The 25050-nt window shown below is 46.0% G+C and overlaps 1 protein-coding gene across 1 annotated transcript in view; it reads left to right on the top strand.

The window, feature by feature from the left end:
* Nucleotides 1–2380: 2380 nt before the first annotated feature.
* Nucleotides 2381–25050, top strand: part of LOC125458158 (cytochrome P450 26B1-like) — a 30065-nt gene continuing 7395 nt past the window's right edge. Inside the window, exons 1-8 of the mRNA XM_059650513.1 lie at nucleotides 2381–2719; nucleotides 2831–3011; nucleotides 5107–5285; nucleotides 5448–5610; nucleotides 8650–8738; nucleotides 11039–11084; nucleotides 13512–13657; nucleotides 18904–19128. Coding sequence (XP_059506496.1) covers nucleotides 2381–2719; nucleotides 2831–3011; nucleotides 5107–5285; nucleotides 5448–5610; nucleotides 8650–8738; nucleotides 11039–11084; nucleotides 13512–13657; nucleotides 18904–19128 — 1368 coding nt within the window. The remainder of the gene's footprint in view (nucleotides 2720–2830; nucleotides 3012–5106; nucleotides 5286–5447; nucleotides 5611–8649; nucleotides 8739–11038; nucleotides 11085–13511; nucleotides 13658–18903; nucleotides 19129–25050) is intronic.

Raw genomic sequence — 25050 nt, forward strand, 5'->3', positions numbered from 1 at the left:
GGGAACATTCTGTGATTACCTGGATGTAACAAGTGGTGTTTAGAGATATGTCATCCACTCTGAGTAAAGAAGTCAGAATATGTTCTCAATGGAGAGAAACCATGCACTGTGGAGGAAAAATGGGATGGAGGTGTCTAGGTCCGCAAATCATGAAAATATATTCTGCAGGAATGAACTGGCTGCTAAGAATCATACATTATATTGTCTAGAAATGTGTCAATCAAAAACGTTAATGAAAGATTGGCCTTTATATCAAGGTGGGGATGGGGGTGTGGAGGACAAAATGAAGTAAGTTTAATAAAAGCGAAATACTCCAGAGATGGGAATATTGGACTTGGAATGCTAATTCCTTTTCTCCTTCCACAGAAACTGTCAAGTCTTTTGAGTGCTTCCAGCACCTTCTGAAGCTTTGCTTCAGTTGTATAGAGCCTTCAGTCAGATCCATTAGGAATCATGCAGTCATTGACCTTTATAGTATGGAAACAGGCCCTTCAGCCCAACTTGCTCATGCCACCCTGTGCAGAGGGCATACAGAAGCACTGAATCTAGTTTAGGGTGGCCTGCATCATATCTGCTGGGCAAGGAGATGGTCCATTCCTGAAACAAAATAAGTTCAGGGAGAGGAGTGTTTTTTTCTTCTGCAGGTGAAATCTAAAACTATGGAATGCAAAATTAACACTGCACTATCCAGGAATGAAATCAAGAGACGATTTTGTTTCCCACACATAGATCTGACGCTCTGGCCTCCAAAAATGCTGCAAATGCTGAGTCAACTGAGATATTCAAAATCATTTGAAAGGTCACTGTTATGAACAAAAGAGAAGTCCAGCACAGGAACACAGGCCCATCATTCCTCCAAGCCTGTGTCGATTATCATGCTCTAGGTAAATGAAAAAGACCCAACCTTCTGTCTTATTCGGTCCGCATCCCTCTATTCCCTCCCTATTCATGTAACCCTTCAGGTGCTTCTTAAATGTCACCAACGTGCCTGCTTCCACCACCTCCTCAGGTACTGCATTCCAGTCTCCCAACACTCTCTGCGTGAAAAATCCCCCTTGCACATCTCCCTAAAACTTTCCACCTCTCACCTTGAATCTGCCCCCCCCTTCTAATTGAAACTTCAACCCTGGGAATAAGCCTCTGACTATCCACCCTAACTATGCCTCTCTTAATTTTGTAGACCCCTCTCAGGCCTCCTGTCAGCCTCTGTCTTTCCAGTAAATACAATCCTCGTCTTTTTAACTTTTCCTCATAGCCAATGCCCTTGAGATGATCCAAATGAACCTCTCTGCAGTCTCTCCAAAACTTTCACATCCTTCTGGTAAAGTGGTGACCAAAACTGCACACAATACTCCAAATGCGACCTAACAAGGATTTTACATCGCTGCAACATATTTTGCCATCTCTTGTACTCCATGCCCCGGCCGATGAAGGTAAGCATGCCATATGCCTCCTTAATCAGCTTGGCTACCTGTGTTGCCACTTTTAGGGAACTGTGGACCTGCACACCAGATCCATCTGTATGTTAATGTTCGTGAGGGTTCTGCCATTTACAGTATAATTCACACCTTAATTTGATCCTCCAAAATGCATCACCTTACATTTTTCTGGAATGTTTCAGCTCCTGAGGCGAACATGGAGTCTTTGACAGTGTGGTCAAGCAGATCCAACATTAACAGTAGCATGCTATTAAATGAAATGAAAGCGGCAGGCTATACACAGGGAGTCTGGGATGCGTGCTAACAGGCTAGGCAATAGTTTGCCCACTTAATTAATCAGATTGAAGAATTCTTATTGGAATGGGCATGGTTTTTTATTTAGATAATCCTTGAAAAAGTGTCCCGGACTGTGATGTCCCTTGCTTGCACTCGCTATGACAGTCACAATACTCAGATTGCAGTCCGTTCACTGACGCATTTCTCTGTTCTTTCTGCAGGAGAAAGAACCATGCCACAAGAGGTAGCATGGACGGGCTGGAGTGAGATGGGAGCACCCACATTCTCCAATCCCTGGACAGGAAATTGTGCCGGTCTTTATCTGAAGGGCTATTGCAGAGATTATGCATGCTGCTGGGGTTAAAATCCTTGAAGACAGGATGTTTGAGCCCATAATTCTTATAGCCCATCCCTCAAACAGTCTTCATTGATAGGTTTCTGTAAGCACAGATCTCTCCTCACTCTGCATTGCTTGCCAATCCATATCCCTTTAACATCTCACATACTCAAGGGCTGGAACCTGAACACAGATGAGGATTAAGGAAATATTGAAGATGAGGAAACCAACAACATGACAGTCTTGATTCCCCACTTAAATCCATTAGTTCAGACTATAATTACTGAATTGTTGGAAACTATACATCGGTCCATTTATGGAGCATCCAATGCCTGGGAATGTGGAAGAAGTAGACTCGATCAAAGAATTCAAAATATCTGAAAAGGAGGAATGTTACCGGAGAATGCAGAAGAAAGGCATTAAGGGAATTGCTCATTCAGAGAGCTGGTGCAAGCAGAATGGCCCAAAGGATCTCCTATTGCAGTCTAACAATTCAATGATCCTGAATAAACTTCCACCTTCTCTTCAAAATACTCCGATATTGACATCACCTGCCATCCAAATGCCAAGAGGTATATCCTCAATGAACAGTAATGTTGTCAAGCTGACCATAAGAACAGGAGCAGGCCACACAGACGTTCAGGCTGCGCTACCATTCAGTTTCCTGGTAAGCCCTGCAATGACACTCCAGTCTGCATCAATGTTATTGATAGGATTGTGCAAAACTCCAGCTTAGAGTCGTACCTAATATAAAGGCAGGTGGATCTAATTGTTGGAGGCGAATCATCTCAGGCCACTGGAGAACACAAGAGTTCCTTACAGTAGTGTCCGAGGCCCAACTATCCACAACTGCTTCATTGATAACCTTTCCTCCATCGTACAGTCAGAGGATGTTTGCACAATGTTCCTTCAGAACGTGGACACTAAAACCAACAGTGCCCACGTGCAGCAAGATCCAGGTGTGGTCAGATGTTCTGCAGCAAAACATCCAGACTTCATCAACCACCCCTTCTGAGCCCACAGGCCATACCACCCAGAAGACAACAGGAGTCAATGCATGAGATGTCCAGCACCTCTAAGCTCCTCAAAGCATTAATCAGCTAAACAAGCAACTCATTAAGGCATTTCCTGTTGCAACGCTTCACGCTTGTGAACTCCTATTCATCCTGCTGTCTGCATTGACCCTCACAAACTGATTCATGGAAACTGTCTCGGACTAACTCAAAATGTTTACAATAAATACTGAATCCACAGGCATAATGAACTTGACCCCAGCAGCCAACATCAGACGAGAAACAAAGTGGACCGCATTCTAACTTGTGAGGGACTTTTTGCTGAATAAGAGACCACAGATGAAATCATGAGCAAACCCTACAAGATTGTTAAGTTGAAGTCACAGTGGAACAGGGTTCAGTACTCTGATTTCGATGGATTATGATTAGCCTGTGTCTAATTTTGCTTCATTACCGACCAACTGGAGTTCAGCATTCCTGTCTGACCACTTCCAGCTGTCTTACAGAAACTTCAAGTATTTGACTTCAATTGGTTGTCGGTGGAATGTTATCCTTGACTGCTAACAAACACAGTTAGCATTTCCTTTTAACACGGACCTTTTATAAACAGGATATATGTTTAGGAAGAACATAATTTGGAGTCACCATGACAGGGCCAGGTAACAGAAGAGCATGCACTGATACACTGGGGAAAATCTCTCCCTTACTGGAGAGTTAGATAACACCTGATTCAAAGTCATATTTTCTCATAGCCTAATAGCTCCTTCTGTGCTGGAAAGTACGTGTCTGAGGTATGTCATACTTGTAATGGAGGCAACATAAAGTATATTTACAGTTTATAGTTTTCTTGCCAGGAATTTCCTTGTGGTTCTCTTTCTCCAATGGCATGACTTCCATGGGAATCTAACTGTGATGGCCCCTGGCTAGTGACAGCCCTGGATGGATTTGCTGGTGAACTGGTGCAGTGTTCCAGATAATCACCAGGCCAATGCACCACCCACTTGCCTGCCCTGAACCCCGTCCTCACTTCCATGGCTGGCCAAAGCCAAGAGTAACCTTACCCGTGAGGTTTCCTTGTCCAAGTTTCACTTTGGGGGTTCCTTCTCCATGTCTGGCCCTGGGGTACTGTGAGCTGTTTGAGGGAAGAGATCATTTCATTGGAGACAGTTCAGAGAAGGTTCACTAGGATGGTCGATGGTATGGAGGAATTGTCTTCTGAACAAAAGCTAAACAAGGTGGAACTCTACTTACTGGAGTTGAGAAGAATGAAAGGTGATCTCATTGAAACATATCAGATTCTCAAGAAGCCTGGCAGGGTTAATGCTGAGAAGATGCTTCCCCTCATGGAAGGGGCATCAATTTAAGACTGAGATCAGGAGGAGTTTCTTCTCTCAGAGGGTTGAGAGCCTTTTGAACCCCTTGCTACAGAATGCTGTGGGAGCAGAGGGCTGTGTATGTTGAAAACGGAGATAGATTCTTGATCAGTAGCGGAATCAAGGGATACAGGGAAAGGCAGGGAAGTGGGCATGAGGAATGTCATGATCTTATGAATGGTGGAGTAGGCTGGAGGGGCAGAACAGCCTACTCCTGTTGCTATTTCTTATGGATTTATGGTCTCCTCAATTTCCAATATGTAATGGACTTGTACACATTGTTAATTTTAAAATCCCATTATTTAATAGTCTATTCTGTATGGCTTGTGGTACTGTCAATGATTTTAGCCTGATAGTTGATCAAATTGGGCATCAGAATACTGTGTGATCATCGCAAAGGCCCAAAGCATCTGGACTCCATGTCATTGGAAACCAGACGTACGACTCAAGATATACATTAGGACCCCACAGATGTCCTGACACACAGGCCTCAGTAGGAATTACCTGGAAAGTTCAATTTCTGGTGGGAAGTTCCCCTCGTCCCAGGGATCCTCTGCAAAATAATTAAGGGCAAAAGAGTATCTAAGGAGAGAGTAGAGCCCCTTAAAGATCAACAGGCCATCTATGTGTGGACCCACGAGAGATTCTAAACAGATGTTACATTTCAGTATCTATTGCGGAGAAGAACATCGAAGCTAGGGAACCTGAGGAAATACTTGAGGTGCTGGAGGTCTTAAAATGCATAAACCTAGATAAGTACCCAGGATCCGATAAGATATTTCCCAGAATTTTGCGGAAGAAAATAGCTAGGTTCCTTGTTGAGGATTTGTATCATCAGCAGTCACAGGTGAGGTGTTGGAAGAGTGGAGGTCAGCTATAATGTGGCGCCATATTTAAGAAATGTGGTCAGGAAAAGCCAGGCGACTATATACTGGTGAGACTTAGGTCAGTGATGGGTAAATTGTTGGAGGGGATTCTGAGGGACAGAATTTACACTCATTTGGAATAGCAAGGACCGACTGGGGACAATCAGCATGGCTTTGTGTACAGGAAATCGTCTCTCACTAACTTGATTGAGTTTTTAGAACAGGCAGCAAAGAAGATCAATGAAGGCACAGTGGAAGACATTGTCTACATAGACTTCAGCAAAGTGTTTGACAAAGTTCCACACGGTAGACTGGTTATTAAGGCTAAATCACATGGAATCTGGGGAGCTAGCCAACTGGGTACAAAATTGGCTTGAATTTAGGAGACAGAGGATGGTGGTAGAGGGTGTTTTTTTTTAGACTGGAGGCCTGTGACCAGCGATGTGCCACAAAGATCGGTGCTGGGTCCATTGCTTTTTGTCACTTATATAAATGGTTTGGATGTGAATGTAGGAGATAGTGGTCAATGAAAAAAATCATTTCAGCGTAAATTGGGACCTTGATCAGATGGGCCAATGGGCCTTGGATTGGCAGATAGAGTTAAATTTAGATAAACCTGAGGTGTTGCATTTTATGTGGTAAGGCAAACTAGGGCCCTGAGGAGTTTTGTTGAATAAAGGGACCTCGGGATGCAGGTACAGAATTCCTTGAAAGTGGAGTCATAGGTAGACAGGGTGGCAAAACAGATGTTTGGCGCGCTTGCCTTCAATGGTCAAAGTATCGAGTACAGGAGTTGGGGTGTCATGCTGTGGCTGTAACGGACATTGGTGAAGCACCTTTCTTCAGTCTAGCAGTTTCTCTCCTGGATGGTGGCAGTGTGATCTCATTCCTTCTGAGAAATAATTCCAAATTTGTGTTGTTTTCAAGTTCAAGTGTATTACAACTTGTTCTGATTATCACTTGATATTTTTGAATCCTATAAAAAGTAGAGTTACCATAGTCTCACTCTCTCATTAAAGAGAAGACAACTCATGGTGGTTTGGCCTGAGGGTCACCATACCCTAGGTGAGGGGAAGGGGTTGAGAAGGAGAGCTCGTCCTGGTAACCTCAGGGGTGTGAGAATTGGACCCATGCTCTTGGTGTCATTGTGTATTGTAAGCCAGCAACATTTATCAAAGATCCTTAGACAGCACCTTCCAAACCTACTTCTGCTTCTATCTACAAGGACAAGGCCAGCAGGTATAAAGCACCACCGTCTGTAAGTTCCCCTCTAAGATATTGTCATTTGGAAATATATTGCTGTTCCTTCACTGTCACTGGATCAAAATCCTGGAATTCTCTCCTTAATGGCATTGTGGGTCAACCCACAGCAAGGGGTCTGCAGCGATTCAAGAAGCCAGCTCACCCCCACCTTCTCAAGGGGCAACTAGGGATGGGCATTAAATGCTGACCCAGTCAGTGACACTCACGTACCATGAGTGAATAAATGAAACGCTTCTAACCACTGATCCAGAAATGAAAACATTTCCATTTGCAAATTAAGCCGGCAGAGCGTGAAAACAAAATCCAACACTTTTCCCAAAACTGCAGCGTCCCAATATGACGGGCACCTCTGGAAATTGGTTCCTTATTCCGGGAGCTGTAGGAGTATCAATCGGAAATGGGGAATGCTTTTTATTAACTCGAGAAGGAACCCGAGTCGAACCACAAAATCCCGATCCATTCTGTGTGAGCACTCATCAGGTACACACATCACGTACATACTAGTCTCTGGGACTATTACTATCACAGAGAACAATGCTCCTAGGGTTGGTTGGTTCATCACATTGTGTCAGACTGGACCCTATCAGTCTATTTGTGTTAGAGAGCCCATGCCAAATCTAGGCTATTTTCCCAGCCTGGGGATGAAATCCTCAGGAGAAGGTCTGGCATTCAGCTCTGTAGGATGAAAGTAAGCAGGGCATCTTCATCCAAACATATGTTGTGAATTGTGTTAAGAACAGCACCTCATTTTTAGCATGGGAACTCTGCAGGCTTCTGGACTCAATGTTGACTTCAACAATTTTAGAGCTTGAGGTGGCAGTCTCCCGTGTCCTTGCCCCAAACGCCACCACCCCCCCCCCCCCACCACCAAAACCAGGCCTCATTATCACATAAAAACCAAAATAACTGCAGATGCTATAAGTCAGAAACAAAAGCAGAAATTGCTGGAAAAGCTTGGCAGGCCTGGCAGCATCTGTGGAAAGAAATCAGAGTTAACGTTTCGGATCTCGTGAGCCTTCCTTTGTTATCACGTCATCCGCTATTACACACAACCCATTGTTCGCCACTAATTGTATCAGAGATAATGGGAACTGCAGATGCTGGAGAATCCGAGACAACAAGGTGTAGAGCTAGATGAACACAGCAGGCCAAGCAGCATCAGAGGAGCAGGAAGGCTGACGTTTCAGGCCTACACCATCAGTTCTGAGGAGGGGGTCACTCAATCCGAAACGTTAACACTGATTTCTCTCCACAGAGGCTGCCCGACCTGCCGAGCTTTTCCAGCAATTTCTGCTTTTGTTTCTGATTTCTAGCAGTTCTTTCCATTTTTATTCTATATTGTGGATTGATTTTCTGTAAGTACGAGATCAGGTGCATTCCTTTTCGATAGACATCAGAATATATTGTCAAAAACAATAAGTACGGAGGGTGTGGGTTCACAAGAGGGTGAGACAGGTTGCTTAGGGAGAGACAGCACAATGACCAGTTCCACTCTCTGTAACTTACATAGCTCCAAAATAATTTCAGTGATCTCGCAAGACAAACCAATGTAAATCTAGATATTGATGCCAACATCAATTCTTCAGCCAACATTGCACTGTAAACTCACTTTGCCTGCCACAAAAGTCACAGCTATTTGTCAAAAAAAAACAGATGAATTAAAGGGATAATGCACCTCTGCATCTTATTATCAAGACATAGATGCAATTTTAAGGTGAAACATGCCTATAGCAACTCCCATGTGCTTAACAACATTGCCTTTTACACGTGTGCAGGGGGCAAAACGGGGAGACAGCAATATACACCCATTATTAGCAAATTCAGGAGAGATTCAAGTGAAACATCTTTCACATGGAATGGGTGAAATGCGATAGTTGCTTTTGCAAAAAGTAGTCAAGATACATAGAAAAGATGCATGCAGGAGGAACTTGCATTACTACATGGGGGAGAAATGATTGGAAAGTTATGCTGGGAGGATTTGATGAAGAGGCATTGGAGGTTTACACAGAGTGGAAAACAGAATGGAACTGTTGAGCAGAAAAGCTGTTTCTACACTGTAATTCTGTCTCATTTCTTTCTAAGATCAATGCAAAAGAAATAGAACCGCTAGTATTGAAAAGCCGGAATGCACACCGAAAGGAGGGACGGTGCAAACAAATGGAAGGTTCCAGGTGAGGTGACAATAGAAAGTCAATCAACAACTAGACAAATCCCATCATAAGCAGTTTCAGCATATTGAACTTTCTCAACTTATTGTGAAACTGTCATAACTGCACAATAATTTCTACCAGGGCAACATATCACAGCAAACAGCAAAAACAAACCTGCATATGGCACAGATCATAGGGAGTGCCTTGCAGGAAGAGGTTAACTACAATGATGAGGCACTTCCAGTGGGGGAATATTGCCAGAAGCATACTTATAACTGCTCTCACTTCCCCACCAACTGCACCATCACACTTTAAAAGCACCAGCAGCAATAGAAGGAGCTACTCAGTCACTAGGTTAAATATTAAGGGCAAGATTTTCCCCGCAGGCTTCCGAAAGCCACTGTCAGGTTCAAGTTGAGGTCAGAGCACTGCACAATATGGGAAATAATCATTTAAGTGTGTTTTTCCCTGAACTGAATCATTTCTGACCAGATGGGGATATATCTGCCATCCAATTCGGGATGATGGGCAGTCACTCAAAATAGAAGGGCCAATAGGTCACTCTTGAAGAAAAGCAGAATCATGGTATGTGCGGAAAGTGACACTCCAAGATGGAGGCATCCTCTCTCCAATGGTTTGAAATTTCAAACAAAAAAAACCCTTTAGCAGCCAGGGCACCAGTGCTGGGGGTACGGGTGTGTCAACAGGTTGACCTATGCCCAAAGTTGGGCAAACAGGGAGGGTTGCCAACACTGTTTGGAATCTGGGCATCCACCATGTGCTGCTGCTAGGAGACCATTTCCAAACTCTTCCCTTATCCTGGCATTAATAGGGCTTTAATTAGGTCAACTGAGCTAATTGCCCCCAGCCACCCAACAACCCTGCCTCCCAGAAACTTCCAGGCTCTCCCTCACTGAAGCCAAAGAGTTAATCTCCAAGGGCTCATGATACTGAATCTCAGTTGTGTGACAGAAGGGTTGCGCCATCCTACACAAACTTTGGATAAAGAATCATTCTCTCCCCAGAATTACGGGAACTCTGCCTTCCAAAGACTTATTTTTCAGGGAGATTAGATCTTACGAAGGGATAGAGGAAATGATTTGCACAACTACAGTTAAGATGATGTCAATGTGAGAAGAGACGATCACTCAGATTGCAGTACATCGTTTCCCGAAATCTGTGGAACACCTCAGAGGCCAGGAAGGCATGGAAAATCCCTGCTGTATCAAGTTGGCAGAAACAGCTTCTGCACAGTCAGATAGTTTGTAAAATTAATTGTGCAGTCGTGACACTTTTGTACTGGGATTACTAGACTTTAGAAAGCCAGAGCTGGAAGTATGTGGTCTGTCTTGGGATCGACATGTGGCAGCTCTGAGCTGATGCTCTAAGGCGGCAAGCTGTGTGGAATGAGTACAGGTTTCTCCCTTGATTCAAAAGAAGTTGCAGTCTTAAGATTAATCCTTCCTTTCTTACAAAGAGGACACGTGGAACATAGGGTCAGCATTCTTTGCCCTACAACACCGTACTGTCCCCATTCGTGGATTCAACACCTCTCCATGGAATATCCCTGGGAAAGTGTTGGAGCTATTAAACAAGTGTGGTCCCTGAATATAGAACTAGCTCCTGGGATGTGATTCTATTTCTATTCATTTACAGGATGTGGCCATTGCTGGCCAGGCAGCATTTATTTCCCATCCCTAATTGCCCCGAGGGCAGTTAAGAGTCAATCACATTGCTGTGGGTCTGGAGTCACATGTAGGCCAGACCGAGTAAGGATGGCAGTTTCCTTCCCTAAAGGACACGTTAGTTAACCAGATGGGTTTTTCTGACAATCGGCAACAGATTCACGATCATCATTAGACTCTTAATTCCAGACTTTTATTGAATTCAAGTTCCACCGTCTGCCGTGGCAGGATTTGAGCCTATGTCCCCAGCTCAGTCTCTGGATTAACAGTCCAGCAATAATACCACACTTGGCCATCACCTCCCGCAGTGATACCTGATGCTGGACTCGCACAATCTAACACGAACTGTATCTCTGACCCTGTGATAGCATGCAATCTCCAAGGACTGCATTAGTTTTTAGTGTCTGTACTCTCACTGGGAGCTGGACGGGAAGGGTCTGGGTCATTCCAGAGTATAAATAACGTGGGTGCAAACAGCTAGAGAGGCTGAACTGGCAGCTGTTAAAAGGGTCTAACTTAAAGTATCAGGCAAGAGGTAGGTCTAATTACAAATAGGACAGTCCTCCTCACATTTGGGCAAGTACGCTGTGTTTCAGGACTTTGAATGTTTTTCAACTCTATTTGCCTACTCGTTAGCTTGTTGGCAAGTCTGAAGCTGGTGATGGGCGGAAGGTGGAAGTGAGTAAGTTATTGCTGATCATTTCAAATCAGAAGCAAACCGAAAAGTGGCAGTTATCTGCTTTGACACTTTTCTCCTCCCAACACCTTGAATATTATCAATCCAGACCCTGCAAGGACACCTCACTCTTACCTGTTAGCATGCAGGTCAGTCTATGAATCTATTCCCTTTCACTTAGCAGGGAACAGTTTCCAAACTATAGTGTCAACATGGCTCAATAAGAGGAATTCTTCACTTCTGGAACCCAAGCAGCATGACAATAATTAGCTGTTAAGCATTGTTGCCTCACGGCCCCTGGGACCCCCGCTCGATTCCACCTTCTGGCACCTGTCTATGTGGAGTTTGCACATTTTCCCCATAACTGCATGGGCTTCCCCCAGGTGCTCTGGTCTCTTCCCACAGTCCAAAGATGTGCAGGTTATGGTGGATTAGCCATGCTAAATTACCCTTAGTGCCCAGGGAGGTGCAGGCTAGGTGGATTAGCCATGGGAAATGCAGCGTTACAGGGATAGGGTAGGGAATAGGCCTGTGTGAGTCTGGGTGAGATACTATTTGGACGGTCAATGTGGAAGCAATGGTCCAAATGGTCTATTTCCACACTTGTAGGGATTCTATGATTTGAGTCAAATAGCCAGGAGAGTGATAGCTGAAGAAAATCGTGGGAGTTGTGGGAGACTCAGGAGATGCCATGAGCTATTAATAGGTCAGCACAGTGAAGAGTATCATTACCATGCTGAATTTGCTGGATACAAGTGGTCAAAGTTTGAGCTCAGGGAGCATACTGAATGAATCGCTCCTGTAGTGAGGCCCTCACTACAGGTTCTAACTGCATGGGTGAATCTTACATCATAAAATTGGGCTTGTTGTGTTATCTATCATGAATGAATTAAATTCTGCAGTCATGAGGTGGCTGTTATTGTGTAGCTATAATGGTCTTCCTACAATCACTGTGCTTCAGCAATCTGAATGGTTAAAATTGCCCTTTTAATTAAATTTGTTTAAAAGTCTGTATATATTAATATTTCTGGCATGCTTTAAATTGTCAGGATTATGCTTAATTTGCCAAGGCACATTGCAATTGTTTAAACTAATTTGTTAAGATTAAGGACATTCTTACTATTTTCACATCCATCAGCAGTACTATGTTTGACTCCAGTCCAAAAATTCCAAGCTTAAACCTTCAGCAGCGCAACAAAGAGACTTCCAATTGGTAAACCACATGGTCTTGATTCTAAAATTGTCAAATCCAGAAAATCGCCTGTCCCCAAACACATTATATTTTATTCGGTTCGCTCCGTGTGTTGATTAGACCTTCCTATAAATGGGGTCTTCAGTAATTATGTGTGTTAAGCACATTAGGAAAGACCTGGGGGACATAATAAGGTGCTGGGTGAATACAAAACCTTTCTCAATATGAGCTGACGTTGTGACACATCTCACATATGGAACCAGATGCTGAGTCAGGGAGAAACTATCCAATGTTCCGTGGGGTCATGGATTCTGGTAATTACAGAACTATTTCTTGTTCGGCATTATTGCAATCAATGGAAAAATAAAGTGGAAACATACAGTGATACTTTGAGGAAGGTTATACTCTAAGCTTTGGTCTCCAGTTGTACCTAAATGAGTGAAATCAACATTATTCTGCTATTTATAGTGTCGTTTCACGAAGATCTTTGGATTTAATAAAGATTTTCTGAGTATATCCAGTCGCTGAATAAAATGAAGATGAGTAAATGTTGTTTTGGCAGCTCTGATTGCCAGATTAATTATCTGTGAGTTGTTTCGGTTTGTTTCCTACCATTCCCTGGTTTCCTCATATTCATTCATTGTCTCTCGCGTTGCAACAAACATTCCTTCCACTTTTTAACTTCCATCTGTCCGAAGCGCCAGATATGTATTGTGTCTCCCACATGACAGCGTTGTTTTGTAACTCATTTGTGAGAGTGGAATGCCATCTCCAGATAGTTACAGGGAATACATTCGACTTCCAGGTCTCTCTTTAAGAGGATCTCACCATAAGAACAGGAGAAGATCCCCACCACACACGCCCCCCCCCCCCCCCCCCCCACCGCTGCCTCCATCTTTGGATCCCGAGGGGCTGAGCAATGGGAGAATGCGAGCATGGGGTGGGGAGGGTGGCTTAGTGGGGGAGGGGAAGAATCGACACTTGGCCATCCTCATGTGAAATACCAAACCTCTGAGTATACTTTGATGCCACTATATATTCAGATTAGTTGTTCATTCCAATTCAGTTTACAGTTGCTAATGTAGCATCACAACACCCTTAAATTGACATATTTTTGCCCAGTCTTGTTAGCTCCATAGACTGTAGATCTGCTGCGTTCATTGAATTTTTTTCACTGAAACATTTCAGCATGGCTTTGACAGCGCTATTGGCATTGCTGATCAGTTTTTGTGTCGTACTAGCCCCCACAGCCTTCCTTATGACTGTTTGCATCTATCTCTGGCAACTTCGATGGAATCGAAAGGGAGACAAGAGTTTTCATCTCCCTCGCCCTCCAGGGTCTATGGGGCTTCCGATAATTGGTGAAACATTCCATTGGTTCTTGCAGGTATGCCTGATTTCTCATTTGACTCAGTTATATTTGAAGGGTAAGGTAACTTTTGTTGGTTGAAGTAACTTATATTATTATTGGTCTGTTTTTTATTTAGCTCGATCTGTGTTCCATTGTGTGCCAATGTTACTGATGGCAGGCATGTCTGCAAGAATAGCTGTTCTACCTTCACTCTTCCCCTGTTACAACTAAAAACAACCAATTCACAGCATTTACATATCTCAGTATCAGACATTATACAGGAATTGAAAGAATGACTCGCATTTGTATTGCATTTTTCACAACCTCAGAGCATCCCGAAACACTTTGGAGGTATTAGGTACTTTTGAAACATGAATATGCTTGCAATTATAATGTACAACTGTTAATTTCCACTTCACAAAGTCACAACAAACGGCACTGAGACAATGAGCAAATAATTAGTGTTGTAGATTGATGGGTAATTATTGACAGAGAACTTGGACAAAACTCCCTAACTCCATTTTGGTTAGTGTCATGCCATATCTTTTTCTTTTGCCAAGACTGGGATCAAACCTGGGTCTCTGGTGCTGTGAGGTGGCAGTCTAACCACTGAGCCACTGTACCATGACTTGAATCCACAACCCTACATCTCAAGAGCTGAGAGGTTACCAACGGCAAGTGCAGTTGGCCATTGGCCAAACTCAGCACCACCAGCATTCCATGTCAACTCTTGAGATAATGAAGCATACATGGTGTGAAAGGCAGCTATCCTTATTGATTTGGTATGGCAGTTTTCATAGTGGTCTCCTTGTCAGTTGAGATATTGATGCGAAGGACTATTAATAAATACCATTTATCAGGATGTTTGCTAGGAATGCAGCAGGGTGTGCACTCGAATAAAATTGCAAAAAAGGTGCGTTAGATCAAATGTTATCTGGAAAACATTGCTTAATACTTCACTGGTCACAATTAAAAGGTCAGAAAACACACACCAGATTATAGTCCAGCAGGTTTATTTGAAATCACAAGCTTTTGTAGCGCTGCTCCTTCATCAGGCGAAGTGTGACTTCGTCTGTTGGGCTATAACCTGATGTCATGTGACTTCTGATATCGACCACCCCAGCCCAACACCGGCACCCCAACATCATGGCACAACTGAAAGGGATGGGGGAGAGATAAGGGATGAACGACAAACATACACTAGGTGACCTCACTAAGGGTAGTAAATAGGTTTAATGCTCTGTAGCAAATGTCAACATTCGAACCATGATAAAAACACAAAACTTACATTGAGGGAAAGAACAGGGCAGCTTTAAAGAACATGGTATGGTTTTAATTGGAGCTTGCTGTGTGATACTTTAGTTTCACTAAAAGCTCTAAGCAAAACATTCTTGAACTTCTTAATTGAAACAAAGTGGTCATTGTGTAAAATCTCCAACATTTTGTTTTCTCAAGACCACTACAGCTAATTGAAAGCAAATGGATTAAATTCCCTGTTAAAATAACAAATGTTTCGGGATGTTAAATATTCATACATCAATATCCCAGGGGAGAAAGAAGTAAGCAGCGGGTCAGGCAGAAACCAGGGAGAGACAGCAAACTTTGAGTCCCTGTATTCCACATGCAGATGGCCTCAAGGCCCACCGCTTCTTCCTGTCCCGCAGGCCCGAACAGTACCCCAACACTGACACCCTCATCCGCCTAGCCGAACTCGTCCTCACCCTCAACAACTTGTCTTTCCATTCCTCCCACTTCCTACAGACTAAGGGGGTGGCCATGGGCACCCGCATGGGCCCCAGCTATGCCTGCCTCTTTGTAGGTTACGTGGAACAGTCCCTCTTCCGCACCTACACAGGCCCCAAACCCCACCTCTTCCTCCGGTACATTGATGACTGTATCGGCGCCGCCTCTTGCTCCCCAGAGGAGCTCGAACAGTTCATCCACTTCACCAACACCTTCCACCCCAACCTTCAGTTCACCTGGGCCATCTCCAGCACATCCCTCACCTTCCTGGACCTCTCAGTCTCCATCTCAGGCAACCAGCTTGTAACTGATGTCCATTTCAAACCCACCGACTCCCACAGCTACCTAGAATACACCTCCTCCCACCCGCCCTCCTGCAAAAATTCCATCCCCTATTCCCAATTCCTCCGCCTCCGCCGCATCTGCTCCCACGATGAGACATTCCACTCCCGCACATCCCAGATGTCCAAGATCTTCAAGGACCGCAACTTCCCCGCCACAGTGGTCGAGAACACCCTTGACCGCATCTCCCGCATTTCCCGCAACACATCCCTCACATCCCGCCCCCACCACAACCGCCCAAAGAGGATCCCCCTCGTTCTCACACACCACCCCACCAACCTCCAGATACAACACATCATCCTCCGACACTTTCGCCATCTACAATCCGACCCCACCACCCAAGACATTTTTCCATCCCCAACCCTGTCTGCTTTCCGGAGAGACCACTCTCTCCGTGACTCCCTTGTTCGCTCCACACTGCCCTCCAACCCCACCACACCCGGCACCTTCCCCTGCAACCACAGGAAATGCTACACTTGCCCCCACACCTCCTCCCTCACCCCTATCCCAGGCCCCAAGATGACTTTCCACATTAAGCAGAGGTTCACCTGCACATCTGCCAATGTGGTATACTGCATCCACTGTACCCGGTGCGGCTTCCTCTACATTGGGGAAACCAAGCGGAGGCTTGGGGACCGCTTTGCAGAACACCACCGCTCGGTTCGCAAGAAACAACTGCACCTCCCAGTCGCAAACCATTTCCACTCCCCCTCCCATTCTTTAGATGACATGTCCATCATGGGCCTCCTGCAGTGCCACAATGATGCCACCCGAAGGTTGCAGGAACAGCAACTCATATTCCGCTTGGGAACCCTGCAGCCTAATGGTATCAATGTGGACTTCACCAGCTTCAAAATCTCCCCTTCCCCCACCGCATCCCAAAACCAGCCCACTTTGTCCCCTCCCCCTACTGCACCACACAACCAGCCCAGCTCTTCCCCTCCACCCGCTGCATCCCAAAACCAGCCCAGCCTGTCTCTGCCTCTCTAACCTGTTCTTCCTCTCACCCATCCCTTCCTCCCTACCAAGCCGCACCTCCATCTCCTACCTACTAACCGCATCCCACCTCCTTGACCTGTCCGTCTTCCCTGGACTGACCTATCCCCTCCCTACCTCCCCACCTATACTCTCCTCTCCACCTATTTTCTTTTCTCTCCATCTTCGGTCCGCCTCCCCCTCTCTCCCTATTTATTCCAGCTCCCTCTCCCCATCCCCCTCTCTGATGAAGGATCTAGGCCCGAAACGTCAGCTTTTGTGCTCCTGAGATGCTGCTGGGCCTGCTGTGTTCATCCAGCCTCACATTTCATTATCTTGGATTCTCCAGCATCTGCAGTTCCCAATATCACTGATACAACTTTGCGTCATGTCAGCTCTGATGAAGAGTCATCGAGGCTCGAAACGTTAGCTTGCTCTCTCCCCACAGATACTTCCTGAGCCACTGTGATTTCCAGCATTTTTCAGTTTTCAGTACAGATTTCAGTGTCTGCGGTAATTTGCTGCCAGGACGTAAAACACACGAGGTGATGTATATCTGTTCTTACACTGAGCGTGAAGGGTCCTCAAGGCACAATGAGTAGAAGGTGATTGCACAGAAAATGGGCCTTGACCGAGTTTTAAACCCGTAGTTGGTCATTTCCGAATGGGAATGTTTGCCTATTCTCACACTTAGTCTGAGAAAGGGGAAAGCATGGCAATTAACACTGGTGGTCACACACGTGCCAGGCAATGATCATCTCCGACGTGAGAGAACGTAACAATCTGTCCTTGACGTTCAGTAACCTAAATGTGCTCACTCCCCCACCACGGACAACTTGGGGTATACTGCTAATTAATTATTACAGGCTTAATTGGACCAGTCGTGCAAGGGCTTGACTGTAATTGAAGGCGAGGGGGGCTTTATCTCCCCCTTCCCATACCATTTTGGTTTAATTCCTACCCTCCCCCTTCACTTTTTTAACGTGGGCATTGCTGTAACCAGGCTTTGCTTGTTACTGTTTCACTGGCCACATTGGGCACGTTCCTGCTGGTAGAAATACTGTATCATCTCTTTGTTGCCAAAATAAAAAGAGTTAAGAACGAGAGAAGACAAAAAACAAGGCAAGGGGCCGGATAATTTGCAGAGAGTGTCTCACCTCCTGGCTCTGCAAAGTTCTCCACCAAGGGCCATCCGCCAACCCACCGTTAACTGTCCAATATTCACAGTGCACAAGGCAGAGTGCAAGAAAATATTTCTCATTTGCCTGGATAATTGCAACACACAAGTTGAACACAATCTCCGATGTAGTTTGTTCGACACACCGTCTGCCACCTTAAACATTCAGTCCCTCTACCCTGGTACACAGTGGCTGTGGAGTGTACCATCTGTAAGAAGTATGCTACAACGTTGCATAGTTTCTTTGGCAGCATGGCCTACCAACATGACCTATGTGAACACGGGCAGCAGATGCATTAGGTGACCACCACCTCTAATTTCGCCTCCAAGTCACCCTGACTTTGAACTATACTGGCATTCTCTTACTGTTGCTGAGTCAAAATCTGAAACTCTCTTCCTAACAGCAGTGTAGGAGCAACTACATCGCACAGAATTGTTGTGGCTCACTTCTCAGGGGATCATAAATTCCATCAATGTCCACATCCTGTAAGCGGCTGATTGAAAATACCTTTTTTTTACATTCATTAACGGCATGAGCAGGCAGCATTTATTGTCCATCCCTAATTGCCCAGAGGGCAGTTCAGAGTCACCATATTGCTGTGGGTCTGAAGTCACATGTAGGCCAGATCAGGTGAGGATGGTAGTTGCCTTCCCTGAAGGACAAGTTAGATAACCAGATGGGTTTTTCCAACAATGGATTCATGGTCGTCATTAGATTTTACTGATGACTGTCCAAAGCTGGACAGGTCAGGTGGATTGGAAGTGTTAAAATTGGCCCAGAGGATCCGGGGATGTGCAGATTAGGTGGATTAGTTGTGGTAAATGCAGGGTTATGGCAACAGGGCCGGGGTGAGTCGGGTTGAGATTGTCTTTGGAGGCTCAATGTAGACATGATGGGCCTCTTTCCACACTGTGGGGATTCAATGTTAACATATTTACTCAATAAATAAAGTAAAAATTTACCAGTTGGAAAGAAGCAGAAAGCTGCCTGCATTGCAAGAACTTTTATTATGCAGTGTGTAAAATATTTCCCTATTCCTTCCAGGGCTCTGGTTTCCATGCCTCCAGAAGGAAGCAGCACGGGAATGTGTTCAAGACCCACTTGCTTGGCCGGCCAGTCGTGCGTGTCACTGGTGCAGAGCATCTTCGTCGGTTGCTGCTGGAAGAGCACAATTTGGTTGGTGTTAATTGGCCACAGAGTGTCCAAGCGATCCTGGGATCCAGCAGCCTGGCAAACTCCACTGGGAAAATCCATCAACACAGGAGGAAGGTATCGCCAGCATTGAAAACTTTCGGATGTCTGACCTGTATCTCTCAGAAGGGGCAAAAATTGTCAAGTGAAATATGCGAGCTAAGATTTCATTTTGTGAACAATGCTGTTCAACTGCCAAATTAAGCAAAATCTATTTACTTCACACTCTTGAATCAAGTGATTTGTTATCTGACCTTTGGCTCTCTGACCTTTCACCCTTTCTACGTGTGTGCTTGTACTTCTTCCAAGCTAAATGAGATTTAAAGGGACCTAAGGGGCAACTTTTTCATGCAGAGGGTGGTGCATGTGTAGAATGAGCTGCCAGAGGAAGTGGTGGAGGCTGGTACAATTGAAACATTTAAAAGGCATCTGGATGGATACATGAACAGGAAGGGTTTAAAGGTATATGGGCCAAATGCTGGCAAAGCAGACTAGATTAATCTAGAATATCCGGTCAGCATGGGCGAGTTGGGCCGAAGCATCTGTTTCCTTGCATCATAAGGTGATGTTCAATGGTCTCAGCCGACAGCTGTGTCCCAGCACAGTCAATCCAATTGTGACTTTAATCCAGACTGGGGAAATAGCCTGGAGTTGTCCTAATCCATTGTTGGAGAAAGCCTTGAGTACAAACTGTTGTGAGGTTGTTCGTTTGTTGGTATTTAATTCTCAAAGAAAGAGAAACTAGAGTGTTCTGGTAAATGCTACTCACACATTTTTAATGTAAATTTTGACCTTGCATCCCCTCTTTTATTTTCTGTCCTTCAATTTCTTGTTGCATTTCAGTCCCACATTCCTGAGCACTGGCCACATGATGTGAAGGGAGATGGACAGACAGGGAGACTTCACCATGGAACTGGTCCAGTGCCTGCCAAGACCCAAGAGCCATTCAAGTGGCACAGTGGCTCAGAGGTTAGCACTGCAGCCTCACAGCACCAGGGACCCGGGTTCGATTCCAGCCTCGGGCAACTGTCTGTGCAGAGTTTGCATGTTCTCCCCGTGTCTGCGTGGGTTTCCTCCGGGTGCTCTAGTTTCCTCCCACGGTCCAAAGATGTGCAGTATCGGTGGATTGGCCATGCTAAATTGCCCGTAGTGTTCAGGGGTGTGTGGGTTACAGGGGGATGGGTGGAATGCTCCAAAGGGTGGTGTGGACTTCTTGGGCTGAAGGGCCCGTTTCCACACTGTCGGAAATCTAATCAAACAGTAGATGAAGCTTGTACTGTCTCAGAGCCTGATTAAAGGTGGGGTCCTGGGTCATAGGAGAATAGGGAAAGGGTGACTGCTTGGTTCACACACTCTCTAACTTCCATTCACACACACACATCTCTTCAACCTGCAAAGTGCCTCATTCCCTCATATAGCCAACAGATATCCCTGTCCCTCACCTCCAACCCGTGTCTCAGACTGCATAAAAGCACGGATATTTGCTGCTTCTCCAAAATCAATCCAAGGCTGTTTTTTGGCTTATTTGTTGTCTCTGGCAATGACTTCAGAGATGGATAGTCTATCAGATCTCATTCGTTACTTGAGGTTTTGTAGCTGATTGCTGCAGCTCACTGGCTTTGTAAGCATTGGCATTGTTATGAGATTGGAGTCACATGTAAGATGGATTTCCTTCCCGAAAGGATATAATCGGACATATTTCGTTCAAAGCAAATTTCACAAATATTGCATGGTGGGATTTTGAACCCAGGCTTGCCTGGTATGCTGGTCTGGGACTGTGCTATACAGGTCTAGTGATATTACCACGACACCACACCTCTCCACATTCTTTGATCCAAAGTGCCTACAGATGAGGAAACAAACTGACATAATAATATTTAGAATATCTTGCCTTCCTCACACAAACTAATCTGTTTAATTTCTGCCCGTCCATTCTGATTTCCTCAAACTCCATCACATTGATTGAAATTGCATAGTTGGTAAACATTCAGTTTTCAAGAATGTAATAAAATGTGAGGCTGGATGAACACAGCAGGCCCAGCAGCATCTCTGGAGCACAAAAGCTGACGTTTCGGGCCTAGACCCTTCATCAGAGAGGGGGATGGGGGGAGGGAACTGGAATAAATAGGGAGAGAGGGGGAGGTGGACCAAAGATGGAGACAAAAGAAGATAGGTGCAGAGGAGAGTATAGTTGGGGAGGTAGGGAGGGTATAGGTCAGTCCAGGGAAGACGGACAGGTCAAGGAGGTGGGATGAGGTTAGTAGGTAGGAGATGGAGGTGCGGCTTGGTAGGGAGGAAGGGATGGGTGAGAGGAAGAACAGGTTAGGGAGGCAGAAACAGGTTGGACTTGTTTTGGGATGCAGCGGGTGGAGGGGAAGAGCTGGGCTGGTTGTGTGGTGCAGTGAGGGGAGGGGACAAACTGGGCTGGTTTTGGGATGCGGTGGGGCAAGGAGAGATTTTGAAGCTGGTGAAGTCCACATTGATACCATTGGGCTGCAGGCTTCCCAAGCGGAATATGGGTTGCTGTTCCTGCAACCTTCGGGTGGCATCATTATGGCACTGCAGGAGGCCCATGATGGACATGTCATCTAAAGAATGGGAGGGGGAGTGGAAATGGTTTGCGACTGGGACTTGCAGTTGTTTCTTGCGAACCGAGCGGAGGTGTTCTGCAAAGCAGTCCCCAAGCCTCCGCTTGGTTTCCCCAATGTAGAGGAAGCCACACCGGGTACAGTGGATGCAGTATACCACATTGGCAGATGTGCAGGTGAACCTCTGCTTAATGTGGAAAGTCATCTTGGGGCCTGGGATAGGGGTGAGGGAGGAGGTGTGGGGGCAAGTGTAGCATTTCCTGCGGTTGCAGGGGAAGGTGCCGGGTGTGGTGGGGTTGGAGGGCAGTGTGGAGCGAACAAGGGAGTCACGGAGAGAGTGGTCTCTCCGGAAAGCAGACAGGGTTGGGGATGGAAAAATGTCTTGGGTGGTGGGGTCGGATTGTAGATGGTGGAAGTGTCAGAGGATGATGCGTTGTATCCTGAGGTTGGTGGGGTGGTGTGTGAGAATGAGGGGGATCCTCTTTGGGCAGTTGTGGCGGGGGCGGGGTGTGAGGGATGTGTTGCGGGAAACGCGGGAGACGCGGTCAAGGGTGTTCTCGACCACTGTGGGGGGAAAGTTGCGGTCCTTGAAGAACTTGGACATCTGGGATGTGCGGGAGTGGGATGCCTCATCGTGGGAGCAGATGTGGCGGAGGCGGAGGAATTGGGAATAGGGGATGGAATTTTTGCAGGAGGGCGGGTGGGAGGAGGTGTATTCTAGGTAGCTGTGGGAGTCGGTGGGCTTGAAATGGACATCAGATACAAGCTGGTTGCCTGAGATGGAGACTGAGAGGTCCAGGAAGGTGAGGGATGTGCTGGAGATGGCCCAGGTGAACTGAAGGTTGGGGTGGAAGGTGTTGGTGAAGTGGATGAACTGTTCGAGCTCCTCTGGGGAGCAAGCGGCGGCGCCGATACAGTCACCAATGTACCGGTGGAAGAGGTGGTGTTTGGGGCCTGTGTAGGTGCGGAAGAGGGACTGTTCCACGTGACCTACAAAGAGGCTTTTGCCCACCACCCACTGCATCCCAAAACCAGTCCAACCTGTCTCTGCCTCCCTGACCTGTTCTTCCTCTCACCCATCCCTTCCTCCCACCCCAAGCCGCACCTCCATCTCCTACCTACTAACCTCATCCCACCTCCTTGACCTGTCCGTCTTCCCTGGACTGACCTATCCCCTCCCTACCTCCCCACCTACACTCGCTCCACCTATCTTCTTTACTCTCCATCTTCAGTCCGCCTCCCCATCTCTCCCTATTTATTCCAGTTCCCTCTCCCCATCCCCCTCTCTGATGAAGGGTCTAGGCCCGAAACGTCAGCTTTTGTGCTCCTGAGATGCTGCTTGGCCTGCTGTGTTCATCCAGCCTCACATTTTATTATCTTGGATTCTCCAGCATCTGCAGTTCCCATTATCACAGTTTTCAAGAATGCCTCGCTTTTCATGCAAATGTGAACTACTGCAGTTTCAGAGATACAGAAATCAAAGTGGAAAACATTGCAGGTACTCAACAGTTCAGGCAGCCTCTGTGAACAGACTTAAGTGTGATTGCCCTCAAAGACTGAATACGATTTTCTCTCTGCTTCTAAAACCCTGCTTTCAATCCGCTCTCAGACAGATGAAGTTATGTTTTGTTAATATAGGGATGACATCTTGTAGCTGGAACTGAAGGTTGAATTTGCCTGTTTCTATCGTTGATGTAGACAATACACCCCAATGCTTTCCACCTGGAGAATTAAACAACAATGCTTTAGTTGTGCAGTTCATTAGCATTACTCCTCTGTCTGAATCGCAAGGATGTTTGGGGACTCTTGTAACACTGTGGAAGTGTTCCAAACTCCAGGCCAGAAAGAGCTGTGTTCAAATCCCATGTAGCCTTAGAGGCGTGACATTATATGTCCAAACATGTTGATAACTAATAATTGGAAATGGAGAATGTGACTGCTGATATTATCCAAGGGGATTAAACCCATTTATTCAGAGTTCATGTCGCTGGGTCTATTGTAAAATACATTTTGCTATGTATGAGAATGGTGCATTTACCACAAAAGGTATGAGTGTATTTTTCATTTCCTGTCTGATAATTGCTGTACAAAGGAGTGGTGTGTGGGATTTCAGACTCTGCATAAATAATTACAAAAGTATTGTTCAATGACACTTATTGTTTGAAAACTTTATCTATATGACACACCTTTGGTGGCTCAGTGGCTAGCACTGATACTTCATAGCATCAGCAACCTAGGTTCGATTTCACACTCAGGTGACTGTGTGGAGTTAGCAACTTCTCCCTGTGTCTGTGTGGAGTTAGCACATTCTCCCTGTGTCCGTGTGGAGTTAGCACCTTCTCCCTGTGTCTGTGTGGAGTTAGCACATTCTCCCTGTGTCTGTGTGGAGTTAGCACCTTCTCCCTGTGTCCGTGTGGAGTTAGCACCTTCTCCCTGTGTCTGTGTGGAGTTAGCACCTTCTCCCTGTGTCTGTGTGGAGTTAGCACCTTCTCCCTGCATCTGTGTGGAGTTAACACATTCTCCCTGTGTCCGTGTGGAGTTAGCACATTCTCCCTGTGTCCGTGTGGAGTTAGCACATTCTCCCTGTGTCTGTGTGGAGTTAGCACCTTCTCCCTGTGTCTGTGTGGAGTTAGCACCTTCTCCCTGTGTCCGTGTGGAGTTAGCACATTCTCCCTGTGTCCGTGTGGAGTTAGCACATTCTCCCTGTGTCCGTGTGGAGTTAGCACATTCTCCCTGTGTCCGTGTGGAGTTAGCACATTCTCCCTGTGTCTGTGTGGAGTTAGCACATTCTCCCTGTGTCCGTGTGGAGTTAGCACCTTCTCCCTGTGTCTGTGTGTAGTTAGCACATTCTCCCTGTGTCTGTGTGGAGTTAGCACATTCTCCCTGTGTCCGTGTGGAGTTAGCACCTTCTCCCTGTGTCTGTGTGGAGTTAGCACCTTCTCCCTGCATCTGTGTGGAGTTAACACATTCTCCCTGTGTCCGTGTGGAGTTAGCACATTCTCCCTGTGTCCGTGTGGAGTTAGCACATTCTCCCTGTGTCCGTGTGGAGTTAGCACATTCTCCCTGCGTCTGTGTGGAGTTAGCACCTTCTCCCTGCGTCTGTGTGGAGTTAGCACATTCTCCCTGCGTCTGTGTGGAGTTAGCACCTTCTCCCTGTGTCTGTGTGGAGTTAGCACCTTCTCCCTGTGTCTGTGTGGAGTTAGCACATTCTCCCTGTGTCTGTGTGGAGTTAGCACCTTCTCCCTGTGTCTGTGTGTAGTTAGCACATTCTCCCTGTGTCTGTGTGGAGTTAGCACCTTCTCCCTGTGTCTGTGTGGAGTTAGCACATTCTCCCTGTGTCTGTGTGGAGTTAGCACATTCTCCCTGTGTCTGTGTGGAGTTAGCACATTCTCCCTGCGTCTGTGTGGAGTTA

Source organism: Stegostoma tigrinum, chromosome 13, assembly GCF_030684315.1.
Source record: "Stegostoma tigrinum isolate sSteTig4 chromosome 13, sSteTig4.hap1, whole genome shotgun sequence".
Classification (NCBI taxonomy): Eukaryota; Metazoa; Chordata; class Chondrichthyes; order Orectolobiformes; family Stegostomatidae; genus Stegostoma; species Stegostoma tigrinum.